This window comes from Phoenix dactylifera, chromosome 4 (genome assembly GCF_051530095.1).
Source record: "Phoenix dactylifera cultivar Ajwa chromosome 4, Ajwa_hap1_PhDact_Kaust_v1.1, whole genome shotgun sequence".
Taxonomy (NCBI): Eukaryota; Viridiplantae; Streptophyta; class Magnoliopsida; order Arecales; family Arecaceae; genus Phoenix; species Phoenix dactylifera.
Window position 1 is genome coordinate 1,117,389 of NC_143193.1, and position 20,338 is coordinate 1,137,726.

The 20,338-nt window shown below is 39.3% G+C and overlaps 1 protein-coding gene across 7 annotated transcripts; it reads right to left on the reverse strand.

Moving 5' to 3' along the window:
• Positions 1–172: 172 nt before the first annotated feature.
• On the reverse strand, positions 173–16,026 carry LOC103708045 (protein MEI2-like 4). Of its 7 annotated transcripts, none has more exons than XM_008792798.5 (16): positions 15,397–16,026; positions 14,814–14,879; positions 14,601–14,700; positions 14,291–14,336; positions 13,159–13,512; positions 12,526–12,959; positions 12,210–12,368; positions 9,819–9,935; positions 9,582–9,733; positions 3,740–3,831; positions 3,183–3,626; positions 2,246–2,906; positions 2,019–2,103; positions 1,839–1,907; positions 1,322–1,501; positions 173–861 (listed from the first exon to the last, which is right to left on the reverse strand). In XM_008792798.5, the coding sequence occupies exons 2-16, from the start codon at positions 14,834–14,836 to the stop codon at positions 703–705; spliced, it is 3,075 nt and encodes a 1,024-aa protein (XP_008791020.1). In that variant the 5' UTR covers positions 14,837–14,879; positions 15,397–16,026; the 3' UTR covers positions 173–702. The 7 variants fall into 7 exon arrangements, with proteins under 7 accessions (XP_008791020.1, XP_008791022.1, XP_038989368.1 ...); XM_008792800.5 differs by having other exon boundaries at positions 9,585–9,733; positions 15,397–16,024; XM_039133440.2 differs by having other exon boundaries at positions 14,814–14,849; positions 15,397–15,869.
• Positions 16,027–20,338: the final 4,312 nt, after the last annotated feature.

Here is a 20,338-nt window from a genome sequence, read left to right on the forward strand (position 1 = left end):
ATTCATTTAGTTTTCTCCTCTCCCAAACTTTCCAGCTGCTGCATGCGAGCTGTTTTTACCCCATTTATAGAAGAGTAAATTTCTCATATTCACAGCTAAAAAGTTAAAATATCAAAGCAGTAATGTAAAACATTGATGATGAAAAGCGCATCCAGCAAAAAATCTCCAGCACTTCAAAAATTCGTGCTTTATAGATGTATATGTGAGAAAACAAACATACAGGCCTCAAATGACATGCCAGGTGGCCTCCACAGACACTCAACCCAGCTCCAAAAAACACAGAACCCTACACATGGCGGGGTTCTCAGACCCAAAAATGCAAGCAAAATCAAAATAAGAAAGGAAAGAAAATGCAGAGAAGGCCCTCTCAAACCGCTATTGCTGAGAAAATTCTGTTGTCCTCGCTTTCTTGAAACTCCTGTACACTGTTTATTCGTGTTACGGCCATCCAAAATCTTAAACTCTCCCTGCACTTCGCCTTTCTGTCTTCAGTTACTGAATATATAATCCAAGGAAAATTGGGAGTCCCTCTCTCAGTGATGCAGGAATCCACAGCACCCAAGGGTGAACAACCATGTTACAGAAGTTACCACTACAAATACTGGACACGACAAAGCGAACAAAAATAAAGGAAAATTGGAGATGAGATCATGTTTACAGGTTTGGTTCTTAAGGTTAGTGGCCCCTGGATAGTGGCTTGGGTCACTCCAAGTCCTTGGTCGAACCTGGAGAGCCCGCTCCGTTGCAAGAAGCTTCTCCGTTTGCGGAGGTTGATGGGCTTCCCTGATGGTTCTCTTCATTACCAGCAGCCCTTGATCTGCCAGACCTGGACCGGATGTTGACCCCCATAGGGAAGGGCTCCTGCAAAAGGAAAGCCTTCAGGACTCAAAGCTTCATACACAACAAAAATCCCGGTATCAAGAGAAGATCAGGAAAGCAGAAGTAGTTTTAAGCAATTACGATCCCCCAGTGAGGTGGGGTTAGTTCATGATGGCTTGCTGATTGAACATTATTAAGCACCCAAAGGGCAATGGAATGCTACAGAACTATCAAAATAAAATATGAAATCGAAGATACATCAGGCAGATGACCCAAGAGGTTATCATTGGTAGGAGGCACTAGAATTTAAAATCCAACTAATATTTGTCCCCAATAAATAATTAAAACACAATAATTTATGGACCACCAATTTGATGAATTTGTTCACAAAATGCAACTTATTGAGAGGGCTACAGATGGGCGTAATGGATGTATTACGGAAAAACTATAGAATGAAAATCTAAAAACTGAATCTAGTAAAATATGGAATGATGACTAGTACCTGATCCCCTGCATTAGGACCATCTGAATGGAAGAGAATAGGACGGCAGCGTTTGTCCTCATTCATAAGACTTGAGTTCTGGAAATGAGCAATAAGAGCTGCTTTCCCTTGGATTCTGGCATATGCAAGTGATGCCACCTTTTCGCTGTTGAACTTCTCCCATTTCTTACCATTAAATGTCTGCAGAGAATTCACCAATTTGCTTAACGTTTTTTTCTGGGGTATACATGTGAATGATGTGCTAGTGCTACACCGAAGCTAGCATGCTTATGTCAAAAAATATAGAATCATGTACACAAAAGGAGTATTAGTATCATGCTAAAAGCTAAGCAGACAATTCAATGCCAAAAGAATACAAAAACATGTCCACAGCAACCTAAAACAAAAATCATATGAAACAAGAGTAATATTTAAACATGCTTAAAAATATGATCCCAGCATTAGTGGGTATATGACCAGAAACATAGGATTCAATCTTATTGTTTTCTTCAATATGACGAGTTGCAGTTAACCAAACCTGATAAAATGGAATTATATGCTGAGGATCAATCATGTTGATAAAAGCATAGCCCACATTGCACTTGTTCTGGAAAGGAAAAGGAGATGAAAATACAATTAAATGCATGAATAATGGAAAGTGAATATCCACATAGCAAGTAATGACAAGGATTCTGTTTACTAAAAATGTTTTAGTTACCTTAAAGTCAATTGGCAAATAGATAAAATCATAAGTTCCTCGATGATGTTCATCAATAGCAGCCAAAAGCATCTTAGATGTGTACCTGTTAACCAGGTTCAAAACAGTTCCAGAATTCAAGGAATAGAAAATTAACAGAAGATATTCACAATTATATTGCTGAAAGAATGTTAGAAAAGAGTGCTAGAGACAAGATTAAAGGAAGACAACAGGCCTGGTCCACATACTTGTTAGGAATGTTTTTAATCATAAGTGTTGTTCGAGAGTCTTCTCCACGCACAATGCGTTCGATATCAAGTTCATATTGCTTTTTGTTATCCCCCTGATTGGCACTTGCTTCACTTCTTCGACTCCTGATACGATCATTAGGAGCATCAAATGAAGCAGGCACAGGGATCATGGCATTCCTTCCATGAAACATGTGACACCTTTGCTGGGGAGAAGGAATGCCAACATGTGCAGGAGAAAGAGAAGGATCCATGCAGTTTCCACTAGCATGAGGAAAGATGTTTCGAGAAGCAAGTTCCAGCGTGTGCAACTGAGGGCTGCCAGAAAACCCCATACTTCCAAGAGATCCTGGATGAAAAGCAGGTACATCTGTGGAATCCCCTACATAGCCATGTCGCCTATCCCATAGAGATGGATTGATGGCAGGTGCTGAACCAACATGATGGTGGTGTAAAGGTAGAACAGTGTTCAGCATATGAGATGGTGCTCTTTGAAGTCCGTGCATTTGAGTTGGGGGATGAGCAGGTATGTTGTTCACGAATGATGGTGAATTGGACCATAGCATGGGACCAGGCGGATGATGGTGGAATGCATTTGAATTATTCCAAACATACTGATGTCCATGAAGAGGGCAGCTTCCATTTCCAGAAACTCCATATGCTGCAAACCAATGGAAGTATTATTAATAAACCAGCCAGAAATAAAAAGAAAGAGATACCAAAAAATGTAAAATTACAAAAAAAGCAATGACAGGCAAGAAGTTCAAGAAATTAGAAAGCTTTCTCTTTTTATCATCTCAAACCATCACATATCTTTTGTCTGACCAGAAAATAGATTAGTCAGACTGACATTATGCTCTAGTAGGTAAAAATCATTCCTTCACAAATAAAGCTCAGAATTTTACTAGTCTGAAGAAATAAATGCTTTTTCACTTACCACTTTCATTACGACCAAAGGAATGGCTGCTAAAACTTCCAGAGCCTACTTGGTGAATATGTCTGTTATCAATTCCATCAGCAGGCCCAGAGTTGACATTGACCCCCATGGATGACATGGTATTTGAGGAGCTGTATGGGATTCCATTGGTTAATCCATTGTGATACTCTGGAAGTGAATGAGGATGGAAACCTGGCAAATTTTGAAATCCGAAGCTCATCTGACCCAATGGTTGGCTGAGCTCACCATGGATGGATTGATTGCTGCGATTACCTACTGAAGCTATTCTAACAGGGGAGGATAGACTCTGAGGTACACTAGAGGATATCCCATGAAATGTAGATTCCACAAATGGACTAATTGGTGCCCGGATTGCAGAATGTAGGCCCTGGCTGCCTCCATTTTCAAGGCCATTTGATGTAATTGCACCAAGCGCGATGGATCCTGAAGAAACAGACAGGTAAGCTGGGCTTTGCAAATTATAACCTAAATCAGAAAAGAAAATGGCAGGAGGGCATGCCATTAGCGAACAGGTAAACAGGTGCCAAATTCCATACCAAAGCATCCTGAAGGAGAGTTATTAGGGCTGCCCTGCCTGCCTCCACTCAGCTCTTCCTGCTCCAACTCCGGAGATAACTGCTGCATTAAGCTGCTTAAACAAAGAAAAAATAATGAATATCCCCAAAGAAATACAAATTTAAACTTCAAACAAATGAATTAACAAACAAAACAATAACAGAGGAATAAATGTTACTTGAGAGCTATAAAAGCCCAAAAGACAAACAGAAGTCACCAACTGCAGTTGTTATAGAAAAAGGAAAATCAAGCCCCCAACAACATACTGCAGCATAACGCTCCAAGAGGAGCAAATGATGACAGAAGTAGTACTGGGGGTACAATCGAGCCAAGCTGAGTCGAGTAGCAAGAGGCTTGAGGTCAACTCAATTCAAAATACTCGGGCGCGAAACTCAACTCGAGATCGATCAAGCCTTAATATCTAAGCTCAAACTCGTCTCGATAAAAAAAAAGCAATACTTAAGATTGACTCAACTCGAATACCAACCAAGCCATACTCGAGCTCAAATTCGAGCTTTGGTCATAATTAAAGAATATGCTTAAAACAAAATATAACATAATATGATACCATAAATATTAAATAAATAATAGATATTATAAATAAAATATAATATTATTAAATATATATTACTTGATTAGGCTTGCGAGTTTTCAAGTCGAGTATTTTGCTACTTGAGCTTAACTTCAAAAATTGTTCGAGCTACTCAAGCTTGATAATACTCAAGTCGAGTCGAGCATATACCTGAGTCAAGCTCATGAGCTACTCGGCTCATTAAATTATCCAGTAATGGTCGAGATGTTGTAGATGCAAGCAATACAAGATAGATTTTGTCCTCAATACAAAAGCGGACCGGTTATTAAAAATATTCCATATTCAGAGTATATCAAAGAAAACTTATATTATGTAATGTTCATACCACAGCTTCATCATAATAGCATTAGCATGGATATAAAAAACCATTGGAAGAGGAATGTAAAATTGATATCATATCATTCCAATGCAAAATCGACACTAGTATGCATGACGAGAATGCTAAAACTCTATATATCGATACGTACCAGCCATACCAACCTGTACCAATGTGTGCCAAGGATACTATGATAACCATACTAGTGCATACTGACGGTTTTTTGTTCTTTTTTATGTCAGTTTAGGTACGTACCACTGATCCCCGATACCAAGTTGTCCCGTTAAAAAAAATGGTACAAGGTTTGATACCGGCATTTAGAACCTTGATGGTTGATGCTTTGATACATCAATGCTAAACAAGAAAAGAACTTGGCAAGGAATTGGTTTGGGATGCTAAAAAATAATCAATTTAAACCATCAATTTATAATTGAAAATTGCTTCAATACTCCACAGGTTTCCTAATCTAAATCAAGCCAAGCCCCCATGGAGTAATCTCATCCTGCATAGTATTTTTGTCATGAAACCAACTTGCAATACTAAAAACTTTCTTGAACAGAAACTTCCATTTTTTAAATATGCAAATCTTCCATCATTCCAAAATATCATGCTTTTCAAGGCATAAATTCTTACTATTCTATATTTAGCTCATTGCACCAGTTTTTTACATGTACTTTATTATTGTTCATCAAACCATTTTATTCTTTTAATAAATCTTAATCTTCAAAGCAATGATTCACATCCCAAGGAAACTGGCATGTCCTGCTACTAACATACCACTGCAATGAGAGAATGGTATAAGACTGATGTTTGAGAGAAGTTCCGTTCCCCGTTGCTTAGCAACTCATTTATACGCTATTTCGACTCATCATGAACATCTTTCTATTCGACTTATGCGTAGCCGGAACTGAAAGAGTGAGCTTTTATGTATAGTTCAAAGAGAAGCTGCGATAGGCATGGGACACTAGTTCTCTCTCGAGACATAGACACTTGAACAATTGCATATCAACATCTAGGATAGCATGGAACACCGAGACAATCTTTATTTTTATTTTCATTCTTGTTGTCAATGACCATCTTGGTCCATCCCGACCTATCTCAATATCATACTAACCCGTGACTAGACTGCAGCCTTGATACCAAGATTTTCCAGATTTTATGTTTGATTGCATGTAACAAAGCAAACAAAGGATGGTTGTACAAAGCCCATAAGTTGCACTTTACAAGAAGTTTACACCCTCGTATTAGGCCAAACTAATGGAAAGCATGACAATCATTTGAGAATATACATGCCTGCCCAAGGGTCTTGCGTTACTCATGTTTTTATTTGAAAACCTTGATACCAAGATTTTCCAGGTTTTATGTTTGGTTGCTTGTAACAAAGCAAACAGAGGACGGTTGTACAAAACCCATAAGTTGCACTTTACAAGAAGTTTACATCCTTGTATTAGCCAAAACTCAAGGAAAGCATGACAATCATTGAGAATATACGTCTGCCCAAGGGTCTTGCATTACCCATGTTTTCATTGATGGAACTTTATTCTCCTACCATATTCTTGTATTAGTAAGGAAAAATACATTATGCCATGTCATGGCCGATGCTTTAGAAGCATAGGTGTTGAAACCAAGAGGTCCAAGACTCAGATCAGGTCTGCATTAAGGTCAGAATTAAATTATTAAAGATGTCCACTTCAGGTTGGATAATTTCTCTATCAGCAGTTACAAACTTCCTACATCAATAGATGATGCAGAATAATGTATATGATCAGGCTCATAAAAAATTTAGAACCATATCTGTGATCAAATCAAGGTATACATTGATGAAACTCCACAGTGGACTTGATCAGAATTTTCTTGCTGTAATTAAGCTAACAATCTTCTAAGTAGAGGTGCAAACAAGCCACAAGATAAGTTGAGTACAAAACCATTTACACTTGGCAAGCTTGACAGGAGCTTGAGAACAGCTGTTCAAGCTTCGCTAACTCATTAACTGAAAGAGCTCATTATTAAGCCGAGCCCCAAGCTTCTATATATTATTTAAAAAAACCAAAATGTTTAGGCTTGATTCAGTTATAAATGATGACCGAGCATGGCTAGTTTCCTAATCAAGCAAACTCAATCAGGCCAAGCCCAAGATCTTCATGAACAGCTTGATTTATTTTCAGCCTAACCTTGAGGATGATACCTCATCCCAAACAGTCAAAAATTCAGCAAGAAAAAGAAGAATTGAGCGAGAAAGGTATGGATTAACAGTAATAACGTGCCCTTCTTGCCCTACTATCCTGTTCTACAGGCACAGATCAGCCTAGAGAAACAACAGTGACAGCATCATGTCCCCAATTTCTTGGCAGGAGAACATGCATTGAATTATTTCTCCCCATCTTATCACAACCGTTCATTTTTCAACTAAAGTTGGCATGCTCTCATAAAGTGCGCAGCCACTTATGTACTTTGCAGTTAGTAATCTTCAAAGCTTAGATTTGAAGCATCAATACTTAAATTATGGATAATACCAAGTCTACCATGATACCTAGGATGAAAAAAATGCTCATTGTTCATTTAACAATGCTTAAGAAAAGCCAACAACTTAATAGCTAGTTGATTAGCGCCCTATGTCACATGGAAGTGATCTCTTTTTTGAGAATCACATGAAAGCGATATCATATTTGATATACTGCATTGCCAACTATGGAGGATTTGCACATGCAAGAACTACTTTTCATCCCTTAGAACCACTTTTCATCTCTTGGGCCAGTACACATAATATTAGTTGGCCAGTATAGGTCAGCTTTTTGATCTTGATGCATAAGCCCTTACAACCAGCAAAAACCAAAAAGAGCCCTTAAAAGTTGCAAACCTGAAGTACAGAACTATTAAATCTAGAAGGCCAAAAGTCTAACAAAACGCCAGTCTCAATTTAGTGTACTTAGAGGCAAATAAGTATGCCTTGCACGAATCATCAAAAACCAAGCACAAAGAAGTGAGTCCAAGCTTGGGACTAGGACTGAGCAGCAGCAGTGTAAACTTCAGTTCTTCTAGTGTATGTCTAGCTTCAATAATCAATATTGATTGAGTTCATTACAAGCATATAAATGGCAGGCCTTAAATAGGAGGGAATTAATGCACTTTAGAAGGTTTTCAATCTAGATACTCTTTGAATGCATAAATAATTAGTTCAAATAATCTTTAATGATATTAAGTCATGGTATTTCTCTATAAAAAGGAAAACAATAATGGAGGTTAAGTATGCCTCATATCATATTGTCTACGACAAGCTGATCTTGATGGTAAAAAATTGCAGAAGTGTAAAGCCCATATCTAAAACAGTCAGGCGCTGCAACAGACTACCTGCTGGTCCGATTAGCATCGGACCTAAACCGCTCTCTTTACAGCAGGCCTTAGCTTGGTATATCATACAATCTTGGAGCCCCTATAAATCAATGGGTCATAATTGGTTTTAATAAATCTACCTAAAAAATTGATTGGCCATTCAAGATGTTTAAGTCAACAAGGTGTATGAAGTATGCTATCATACAATTTGCAATGGATTTCATTTCCTTTTACAAACCGTATGTCCATAAATCTCTTTAGTACAATATCTCTAAATCACTCTAGAAAATTGGCCACCTTGTAAATCACTCAAGAGCAAAATCCTAGTCCTCTGACGCACAGACAGACCCACAAGCATGGGTTCAAGATACTCTGCCACTGCATATGGAGAGATAATTGTGGTCATCAGATCTCAATCTGATCAGTGCAGTGCTTTCTAAACATGGGATACATTTTGGCTCGTAACTGAAATCATTGCTATGCAACATCTACTGTCGTGATTTATTAAAAAAAAATGGAAGTTATTAAATGTCTCATATATATCTTATCAAGCTTAACTGAGCCAAACACCGGGTACCAATCCTCTGCTCAAGCTCTGCTTGACTATAAAATGACCAATCCTTACTAAGACTAGCACTAGCTATTAGCAATCAACTTCTTCACTTGATAATCAGACTAGGATCTAGTACTTCAAATAAGTGCAAACTAAAATTTAACAGGAAGAATTACTTGAGCATATGAATATATGATCTAAAGGGCTCCCAAGATTTTGGAATGGTTCCATAAGCCTTACCCACGTTGCTCAAACTCAAGCAAATCCTAAATACTATGGTCAAGTGCATAAATAGATTTTCATTTATACTGGTATAAGTTTAACCAATGAAGAATCCAAAACTTAAATCTACATATAGCAAGTTCAGGAAGTTATAGAATAAAACAGCAGAGGACGAATTTCTGGTGCACAATTGTTGCAACCATATGAATTGGTATTGAGCTGCTGGATATATATTCTAAAGTTCAGAATCAATTAACAACCAAAACTCAGAACACCACTGGATTTCAGTGAAACAGTAGATTTGATTGATGGATAGTCTAAGAGATTAATAAGCGAGTATTCGAACAGGGAATATCTGCCCCATAACCATAACCATCGAGTCTATTCCCAACCACTTGGAAGGGTAATGATAGTTTATTTGATTACATTCAAAGATACCTTGTTAAAGGATAGCAAAGGCAAAACTGTCACAAATAAAATACCAAGAATTGTTCATGCAAAAATAGCTTCTAACATTCAAAACCTCGTCCTGAAAGCTAACATTCGATAACTGTAATTAACACCACATTTAAACATACACTAACAGCCTTACGAAACCATATAACCAATTATGATTTAAGCAGTTTGTCATAGTAGTATCAAAAACCATCTTTTGATTATCATCTTTCAAAAATAAAAAGACAGTAAGAGGAACAACAAAGTACATTATAGACTTCGTTTAATATATAATATGCATTTTTTGAGTGTAATATCGAAACAGGAGCATCTCTAGAAGGATGGGAAAAACAAGTGAGTTTGCTCGGATAATACCACCGTCTTGCACCTCCAGGGCGGCTAGGCTCAAGCTTAATTTTCTTTCCCGCAATATCACTCCTGTTTAGAGCACGAAGAGCAGCTTCAGCAGCTCTAACATCATAGAACTCTATGAATTTATGATGGCGCTTGTGTGGAGTTTCACGGATCTGCAAACAAAGCTAAGTATTAATTTAAATCTCATCTAAATAACACATCAAGGAAGATTCGCATCAGGTCTGAAATCAATGTAACCTCTTTGATTTCACCATAAACACCAAATATCTGACGAAGATCATCATTTGAAACAGAGGAATCAAGGTTGAATACCACGAGTGTTCCCTGGTTAATATCTTTCTCTGAAGGGTTGTCCTAATAAAAAAGTAGTGCAACATCAGGACATGAACACAGAAAATTCCCAGGCATGCATGAATAGGTGAGGGGAAAAGAATCAAAAATGGAGAGGTATCTCATCTTACAAAATGAAATGTTGCAGAACAATAAAGAGTTAATGCACGATTGTACATGTTTAACTAGCATGTGCGAACAAGATCATCAATATCAAGGTGTATAAAAACATCTTTGTTGCTTAGTGCAGTTCCATATATGTTTTGTTTGCATGCTAAGTACAGTTTCTATATTTCTTTTGTTGGACACTTACCATCATAATTAAGGTACAGAAAGCTATACGACAGGAACAACATACCAACCATGACAGACGAAGGATATAAGACCTGCCTAATTACAGAATTGATATTACTTTGACACAGCCTCCACTTGTGCAAGGATTTAAAACCAGTCCAGTCCTTTACTGCACTATGGCATCATAAGTTATCATAAGTTAGGGTTGCCGAGGCATGAGAGTGGGTAATATGCCAGCTAGAAAGTCATTCTGCACTCAAGCATGGAGAAAGGAAATCACCTCAAGACTTTACAGAGAGATGTTTAGCAAAGACCACTACATCCCAATCATGAGAGAGATTTATTATATGGAAACTCTTTCTCAGTAGATTTCTGTTTAATGGTGCCATCTGGACATCATTAAATAATCCTCTAGCACTCATAAATAATATTAGTCTTCTAAATACATCTTCAAATCATGTATGTCAAAGCCCAGTCGATACAACTGGTCGAATGGCCAAATTTATATTCTGAAATATGATGGTTCAGGAAAGTACCTGCATGATGCTGGATACGCCCAAAATTTTCAAATATAGGCATCAGTAAACATAAAATAGAAAAGGGTCGCTGCCACCATGATCAGGTTTTCCAGGGTGTGCATTCATAACACAGAAACTCGTATATAAGATTGTCATTAGTCAAAGGTTTTCATTCAGGGTACAAGGAAGGGTTGGGCCCTTACTTTTCACACGTCTGAATTTTTCTTCAGGCAACATGGAATACCTTTTACGAGGAACATAGAGAGAGCTTAACCAAAAATAGGCCAGCTCATTTCCATATGCAAGCAGGAAAGAGTAAAGGAAACAGCAACGGAAACAAGGAGGTCAAGTGTCACGTTATTTGATAAAACTTGGAGACAATGTGGATGGTCACAGTGTCATGCAAAATATTGCAGTACATGATATGAATAGGGAGACAAGTGATATAGCCATGTTACCTGGACAATCCAATTGTGAATTTCCTGAAATGTCTACTTTTGGCATTTCATATATCAAGACTACAATAACATTTCCCATGTATTTTATTAGTTTAACAAATGCAGGACCAAAGATCAAATGCTCAGAATACTTGGATACTCCTTGACAATCCATACTTTATGATAGCATCATCATCTTTACATCCCTAGTAAGGACTTGTAGCAAAACATGTAAAGTTTAGACACTACTACTAATTTTCATAAGATGTGTCAATGCTGGTCCAAGGGATTAGTTATTTTACCACAGTTTTTTAATCATCACCAGATTACTCTGCGCTTAACTACCGAAAGCACAGCTCAGTCAAAAATCATAAAAATGTTGTTGTCAAGCCACCACCAGCCTTTACTTGATCTAAAGTTCCTAAGTCCAATGGCGGGAGTAGCACTAAAAGTAGGAGCGCAGTCCATGTGCGCATAGTAATCAGCTACAGTTTACAGTGTTGAAATGGCACCTAGTGCAGCCCAGGAAAAAGAGACTGGAAAAGCTTGGCTATCTCATTTGCCATAGCAAGCAGACAAGGTGATATCACAGGCTCCTATCAGCAACAAAACACGCCCCTTGAGGCATGTTGTGTGAGCCAGGAGTTATGTAAATGAAGCAGTGCCATAAGAATGATGGCAAGAGGAGGAAGTTTGCAGAAAATGAGGAAATGGATACAAACTGCAAACTTTCTTTGTATTTTAATATTCAATTACAACTCGCATAAATTTGGACAATTTGACTTAGTTATTTTGGTACCATGTTTAAGGTTGGACACCTCAAGGATCGTTACCTTTCCTGTATGTCCCCATAAATAGCTAGTTAGATCAACACTGATATTTCATATACAGGCACTTAACACGTATCTAGGAAAAGTTCAATTTGTATTCAATGTATATATCACAAACAAAAGACTAATTTTTAAGAAAATACATAGAATGATACTGCTTCCTCAAAATCATATAATGCAAAACTTCCAGTGAATTGCTATGCATACAGGACCACTTACCTTTGGAATAGAGAAGTGTATGTCAAGCTTCCGGCGTCTCAATGGCTTGTTTTGAAGAGCTCTCATAGCATTTCTTGCTGACCTTATATCATAGTAGGATATCATTACAAAACCACGATGTTTGCAGGCCGTATAAAGTGTACGTATGTCCCCATATTGCTGAGTAAATACCAAGCAGACTGATGAGGATACAAGAAAGCTAGGAAAAGATGTTCCCCGATATATGGAAGCCACTTAATTAACAGAACCCTGACAGAGGGGGGAGAGGAGGGGGGAGGGGGGGGAGGTGGGGGGAGAGAGAGAGAGAGAGAGGCACCTCAAAAAGAGCCCTTAACTCGGCATCTTCAACGTTGCTATTGATGTTTCTAACAAAAAGAGTTCTTGAGGGATGTTCACCATAAGGGTGTTCACCAGCAAATGGGCCATTTAGTCCCCCTTGCTGACCATTCAGGGCTCCCCCACCAAAAAGTTCAGAAGTTTTGTTGCCATTAATATTGTCATCGGCTTCAAGTTCCATACCCCCGCCACTGCAAAATATATCATCATCCATGTCATCACCATTGCTGGGTCGACCAATATAACCAAGATCATCAATAACACCAGCCAGCAGATCATCATCATCAGGAAGTAGGTTTCCAATAGTTTGGGCTTCAATTTCTTCCATTGATTCAAAAGGTTCATCATCCCCAAAGTTGGAATTTGCCGTATCAACAGACTGGCCTATAGGAATGTTGTTTGACGACAACCTCACTGCACAACCATAATGCAAAGAAAAATTAACGTCACGATAACATAATCACCTGAAATTAATTCTACAGCCCAGTAAATATAGGTCTCTCAGAACGTAGGTCTCTGAGAACATGTGGCAATCTTAATTCAGGAGGACATAGGTCTCTGAGATGGCAGCAGCTTGTAGATGTAATTTTAAAAGAGGGAGGGAAAGACGCACATTTTTTGTCAAGCATGTCTGACAAAGAACTTGAGAAAAGCCCATTCTCATAGTGGGTCCCATTTAAACTAACTCTGCTCCCTTGCGCAATTAACGATGAAGATTGGACCAAGAGATCAGATCGGGGTCCAGAATCATGGCTTGCAGTCCTCCAAGGAGTCATTGTTATGTTAACTGACCTGTCTGGTCCCATCTGATGATGCTCAAGACCAAACTTAGCTTTCTGATCTTCAAAAAGATCAGGATGTGGAAGTTCTAAGTGTTCCACAGAGTTTGCCGTCGCTGCATGAAGCTTCTCGATTGGAGAAGAGGAAGCTGACTTACTTCCAGGCATAAATCGCATTCCCTCTGTTCCTGCAGAAAATTAAGCAAACCACTTTTACATTAGTTTTAAACCCTTGGGCTAAAATGGAAAATGTATAAAAGCAAAACGGCATTCAAACACAACGTATCAAGATACAGAAAACACGCCCCCACATGTAATCAATCTCCAACTTATTCCTGCCAAATTGCATCCAGAAACACTCTCCAGCAATGTGTTATCAAATTGAATTCCAGACCCAATTTGGTTGACAAGTTAGTCTATGGTGTAGCTAAATTGGAAATGGATACATCCATCCAAGACACAATATCCAACGCAACTCCCCCTTACTTTTTTCTCTCCAAAAGCCCCAAGTCCAGCTTTCTTTTGATAGTTCACATGCTAATTGATGGCAAGGGAGAGAAAAATTAAATTCCAATAAGAATTAAATGATCGCTTGAAAGCCACAACAGTGAACAGAATGGTCCCTAGAGAATGAGCTGTAAAGAGATGGGAAAAAAAAAACTAAAAGATCGAATAGCCAAAAAGTTCTCCAGGTACGTGAGAAGCTAAAACAGGAATCTTAGGACTTACTAGAACTACCAGACCAGTTCCGGGAGATAATTCACGAAAAATGGTAAAAGGAAGTTTGGAGTACTCAGGAATTAAAACTAAAATGATTCACCAATAGGTCCAATACACATAAGAGTGCAGTCGGTAGGATCACAGGTAATGGCCCAGAATCGCCCGAACGAAGGCATAGCTGGACCGAGGATGGCTCACCTAGAAAAGAACAATTAAACCATTCTAGAATGAAGTATTCGTACTCACCAAGATGATCAGGCAGAGACTCAGGTTTCCAAAATCCAACTTGTCGCTGCGTACATGAAAAAGATTGGTAAAAGGACAAACATAAATTATAAACTAAAAAACAATCACCTGGAGGACTGTTTGCCACTTTTTTAAAAAAAATAAATAACCAATGAGTTTATCCAAAATGTACAGAACAAAAATGAAGTGCCCAATTAAAGAGCAAGTAAGATAAAAAAAATAATAATAATAATAACAATTTTGCAGTAATTCCTGTAATGCACCTAGCCACCTAGGAATCGGAAGAGGGAGATATTGTAGCAATTCACACCTCAGTAGGAAAGCGGAGTTCGTCGGAAAAGAAGGAAGATGAATCTGGAGGCAGGCAAAATGGGGACAGGCGCCTCTGATCCATGACGCTAGATGGCATCCTGCAGCTCCCAAACCATAGACCCGCACAAAATTCAAACTTTCGAACGCTACCCTTCCTTTTTATCCAAAAAAACCCTAACCTTCCTCAAATGATGCACCTGTCTTTCCCTACCTGCCCCCAGCAGATGCACCCATTTGGAGCTCAGCTCTGCGGTAAAATTCGAATCAGATCGAGCAACTGCAATGCAAGGAAACAGCACTAAATTCTCTGTTATATCATTTATTAATATGAAACAAACAGTAAAAGAGGACAAAAAGAAAAGATCAGTGAAAATTTTGGTGGCTCCTCTCTACTCGTTTCAAAATTTTGAGGGGGAACTGAACATTGTAACCAGAAAAAGGTTTTGATTGTTTTTTTTTTTTTTGGCGCTGACGAGATCTCAAACCACAACGCCCAAAAAATTATTTTTTTTAAAAAAAAATATCGAATTCAGTTCTGATCGCAAGAAAAACTTAAATGTAAGAAACTAGCTAAAAAATTCAGAGAAAAAGGAGGAGGATCCGAGGAAGGCTAAGATATCTACAGTGAATTCAACTTCCCAAAAACCAGAATTCAAACTCGAATCGCAACTCCAACCTCAAAATCCAGTCTTTCGCCCACGGATCGGAAAAAAGATCTCGCCGTACCCCCAATAATTCTAGCTAAAAAACCCAGAAAACGACCCAAAAACCTTGTTAAAAAGGGGAATCCTCACCAGATCGCTCTCCTGTCCTCCTTCGCTCGCCCAAAAACCTCTAAAACCAGCACGTAACAAGCCCAAGGAGGCGGAATTTAAAAGAATCCATCGGCCACGGAATGAATTACGCCATACGGCAAGGAGGCGTCGGAGGAGAAGAAGGGGATTCCGCGAAGGGATCGCCTCGGCATCCGTGCCGTGCGCGAGCGTCCACCCCTCTTTTCCCCTCCAATGCAAGCAAGAAGAACTCCCACCCCACCCCCCTCGCCCGGCCCCCGCCGCAATAGAATATTATATTCCCCTGTCTTTTTTCTTTCTCTACATATCCGGAGACACTGCTCCTCCGCCGCGAGGCCCGCAGATTCCAAGCGTGTCCGTGACGCCGCCAGAATCTATGGCGGCCTCCGGCGCCAACCACCGAGCTCCGATCTCTCGCCGGCGACGAGAGAAAAGAAAGAGAGGATGGGTGGAGGGTTAGTCTATTTCACGTTGGAGAAAGAGAGAGAGGGAGAGAGAAAGAGGGGGGGGGGGGGGGGGGGGGGGGGGGGTGTTGGGATGGAGGGGGTGAGTAGCGGTGAGAGGGGGGGCGGAGGAGCGGATCGCGGTCTTATGAACTCCAGGCGTGGAGTAGCTTCCGATGCCAAACGGAAAGGGGGAGGGGTGGCGAACGTAAAAGAAAGCGCGGGTACATAACGGCGACGGACGCCGTCATCTACCTAACGGCGCTGCCGTCGGGGTCGGAAGCGCGTCGGATCGACACGTCCCAGCCGGTGATTTAGCCCCTCATCCCAAGATGACGATACTACCCTTACCAAAACCCATAATGACCAATTCCACCATAAGATTCCAATTTCCAACGGCGCGGTCTCCGCATCCGACTCCCCAGCTAATGTTCTTCGTCCAATATTCAAGGGTATTTTCGTCAAATCGGAGGGACCAAGGGGGAGACCCGAAAGACGCGGCCCCCACGAGAAACAGCTCGGAGTGCCACGTGGCTGGATGTCATCTGCCGAGAGACTGTTCTCTGTAACGGATCTAACATATATTTTGTTGGTAACGCGGCGAACCACGGTGCGATCAACATGTGCCTTGATCATACGGTCCAGATAAATTGCTAATTTTTTATATAATAAATCTCGGATTAGGTCACGGGTAGATATCGGAGACTCGGAGGAATCAAATAATTTCGATCCGGGAGATCGACGTATTCCAAATAAATACTAAATAAATGGGGCAAATACACAAGCCGCATTCTGTGGGCCCCGCTTTTTTAGCGTAGTTAACGTGACTTTTAAATGGTGCTTGCTGTTCGGTGACATACAGAGGATCCGTCTTGGTGGCGTGTGCGTACGATACACGGAGCCACGTGTATGGCGGTAGGGGATGAGGTGAGGATAGGGCTATCATTAAGTAAGGGGCCAAAATGGGGAAGGTGCAGTGATCTTTCCTGATGGCCGTCTGATGGGAATCTGACAGCTGGTGATTGCCCTCATGTTATCTCCGGTACCGTCATTGGTGGACGGTGTACGATAGTTGTTGAGAGGGATTGATTCACAATGGAACTGGTGGAGCATCGAAGGGGACCAGCCCATCTTCGGCTGGCCAAAGCCTTATCTCTCCACCTTTAGGGATCAAAACTAAAAGAATGATTTTTTTTTTCCTGAAATGGACGGACACATCTAAAAAAAATAATAAATAATAAATTTTAAAGTGCTCCTGGCATCTCACTTTCTCCCACCTATAGGACACCTCCGAAGTGGTTGGCCACGTACGAGGCTACCCAATCCGTAGCTTCGTTAACTTCTTTATAAACATGCTTGGTCTGAAAAGCCACATCGCCGCTAACCATGACATGGATATATCAAAGTAAGGAGTGACACACACCTATACTGTCCGTGCCTTCCTAGATCTAACCGATAATCGTGGTCGAATCATCTTCAAGTAAGACTGCTCTAGCCCGCAACATGTGTCGAGCATGGTCCAAAGGTTTTTTGCTTCGATGCATGGAAGAATGCATTGGATTTGGATGTTAGACGGCTTTTAATTAATTGTTTATAGTGGGGAGTTTCCATCTGGCTAGCTAAAACTACCCTAAATTATATTCCATCAAATTGCGCTGAATGGAGTTTGGTTGAGTTGTTTGGTGCCATGGGTTGATAGGCTCATGGTTTTTGCGTGCCGTTCCTTAAATTATAGTGGGATTAGATGGCAATGGCTATGGACATTCATCGATTCTTTCTTATCATTTTCGGCAAAAAAAGCCCGGTAAGCTTTCTTTGGCTATTTTGATTTTGTAATGCAACGATGCTTGCAAAGTGCATTATAAATTAATAATTTTACAGTTATTCTGCATATAGTTGGCATTCGATGTGTTCAATTGTTAAAGATGTTGTATATATGCGTACATGCATGCATATATTGAAAGTAGTTGTTGCCTGCTTGACATTTGCCATTTGTCACTAATATAGTTTATATCGTGAGAATGTAATAAGGTTGCGATCTCATCGAACATCATTGATTCTATTGCTACCTTCAAGCTATAATTAGAGTGGCAAATCAAAGCTACATTAGGGAAAGCGTTATATCTATAATGAAGAGTTTATCTTTCTAAAAATTGGTACATACCTATAATAACTAGTTTATGTTTTAATAATTGGTACATGATGTGTGATCAAATACTTGCAGAGCTATAACTATAAGTATCGTAAATATGCGCTGGTAAAGTCTATTTGCCAAGGTGACATCAAGAATAAAATGCCAACAAACATGAGAATACTACCAAAGTATTTTTGATTGGAAGTATATCAATAGTGGGAATCAATGGACAAGGTGTGCATCAACTCGTAGCCTCCATAGCGTTCGCTTTTAGTAGTTTTCATGAACATTTTTCTGTTTGCATCGTCGTATGTATCGGACCGATCAAAAAATATTATGATGAATGGCTAGCCAAATTGATTGATGCAAGATTAATTTTTATGATTTGATTCATGGTCCGTTCTATAGCACAGGAGGTGAATAACTCACAAATTATAGCTACAGGTGGGCGATGCACTTATGGTTTGACAGCCTTAGAGACGGAGCTCAGAGCAGCATGGAAGGGCATATCCTATACTAAGAAGAAATTGGAGACAGAGCGCATCATCCTTAAGGGAGATTCGGCCATGGTGATCGATTGGATACGGGAGGAGGAGAGTAGGACGGACGCCCTCTTATTGATGACATTTGACGGATGGTGCGAGATTGCAGGAAGTTTCAAGCAGTACAGGTGTATAGGAAGACGAATAGAGTTGCTGACTGGATCGCCTCTTATGATAGCGCAGGACATCGGAAGGTCCTCTGGATGCATCAGGGGACCTCTCCTCCATAGTTATGCCATCTTGTAGCTCTTGATTTTGCTGGTTGCATCTACACCAGATTAGGATGAGCAGACGTTGTATCAAAAAAAAAAAAAAAAATCTACAAAGTTAGTCTAGCATATGGCTCACACTTTTCTGGAAGTACTGAGGTTAAATTGCTTGATCAAACACAATCTAAAATGAATTACATCAAGATAAATTATAGTGGCATAATCTCATTATGCTTGCAGAAAAAATAGGTGATCCGCTTGTACTGCATGGTGCTTGTCATTTTCTCCCTTTACGTGTAAAGATGTACAAGTTGTCATAGCTAAAAAAGGTGTACAGAAGCTGCATTTTAAAAAAGATAGTCAAATTTTATGGAAATGACATGATGACTTTTTGGGTATCTCTCTAGTTGAAATCAATGAGCCTTAAGAGCTACCCATAGATATCATCTAGTCTTCATCAATGTTCATATAGTAAATCTGAACAAGTTATATACATCTCAATATTACCATAATCAAAAACAAAAAAGATCAAATTAATAGCCATTGCTAATTTCAAATTGCTACAATAGTCATTATTGGTACACATGACAAGTACCATGACAAGTACTAGATTATATAACTAGGAGCAATTCGGCAAAATTGTTATATGATAATTGTTAAAAAAAATTGCCTAAAAACTATTATATTTTTATTTTATAGAAGTATTATCAAAAAATTATTTACTAGAATAAAATTAAAAGATTGAAAAGAGCTTGCTAGGATTGAGCCGTGTGATATACACAGCTCTAAGAACGTAATTCACCTTCTACGTGCATGTCTGCAACGATCTCATCCCAAAGGTACAACAATCCGGCTCAACTCAATACTCCTCTAACGAGCGCGATCGCTGTGGAAGCTTGACCTGATTGACTCCTTCAGATATCCAGAAAATGAAAAAAAAAGATAAAAAGTAGAAAGTTGGAGAGTGAAAGAACCCTCTATGTGTAAAAAAACTCTCGAAAGACAAAGTACCAGTGAAAGAGAGATAGATTGGATTAAGCGATCTCGTCCTCAAGGTACAACAACCCGGCTCAACCCCGATGCTCCTCTAACGAGCACGATCGCTGTGGAAGTTTGTCCGACCGACTCCTTCAGATGCTCAGAAAATAAAAGAAATAGAAGAAGAGCTCTCTGTGTGTGGAAAAAATTCTCGAAAATAAGAGTACCAGTGAAAAAGAGAGGGATTGGATTAATTATGATTAATCCCAGCAGAGTCTATTTAAGAACTCTATCCAGAAGAGACGTGATGGTTCCGAATATACATAATATTTTGGAAACAATCTCTTTTTCAGAAGCCAACGTTCTCTTTCTGAAAGAGACGTATCATAAAAAGATATTTTAAAACATTTATAACAACTAAAGTTTAGGAGATAAAAAATTAATTTTTTTATTAAAATTTTAATAATGTTGTAATAGCTATTGTTAAATTTTTTTTTCATTATATGGTGAATCTAGAAAATCACAATACTCGATACATCGATTCTCATGAGTCGATTTAGGTTACGTTATTGAGATCATATATACATGTCCATGAGCGAAACAATTCTAACTCACTTATATCTTGCCTACCATCCA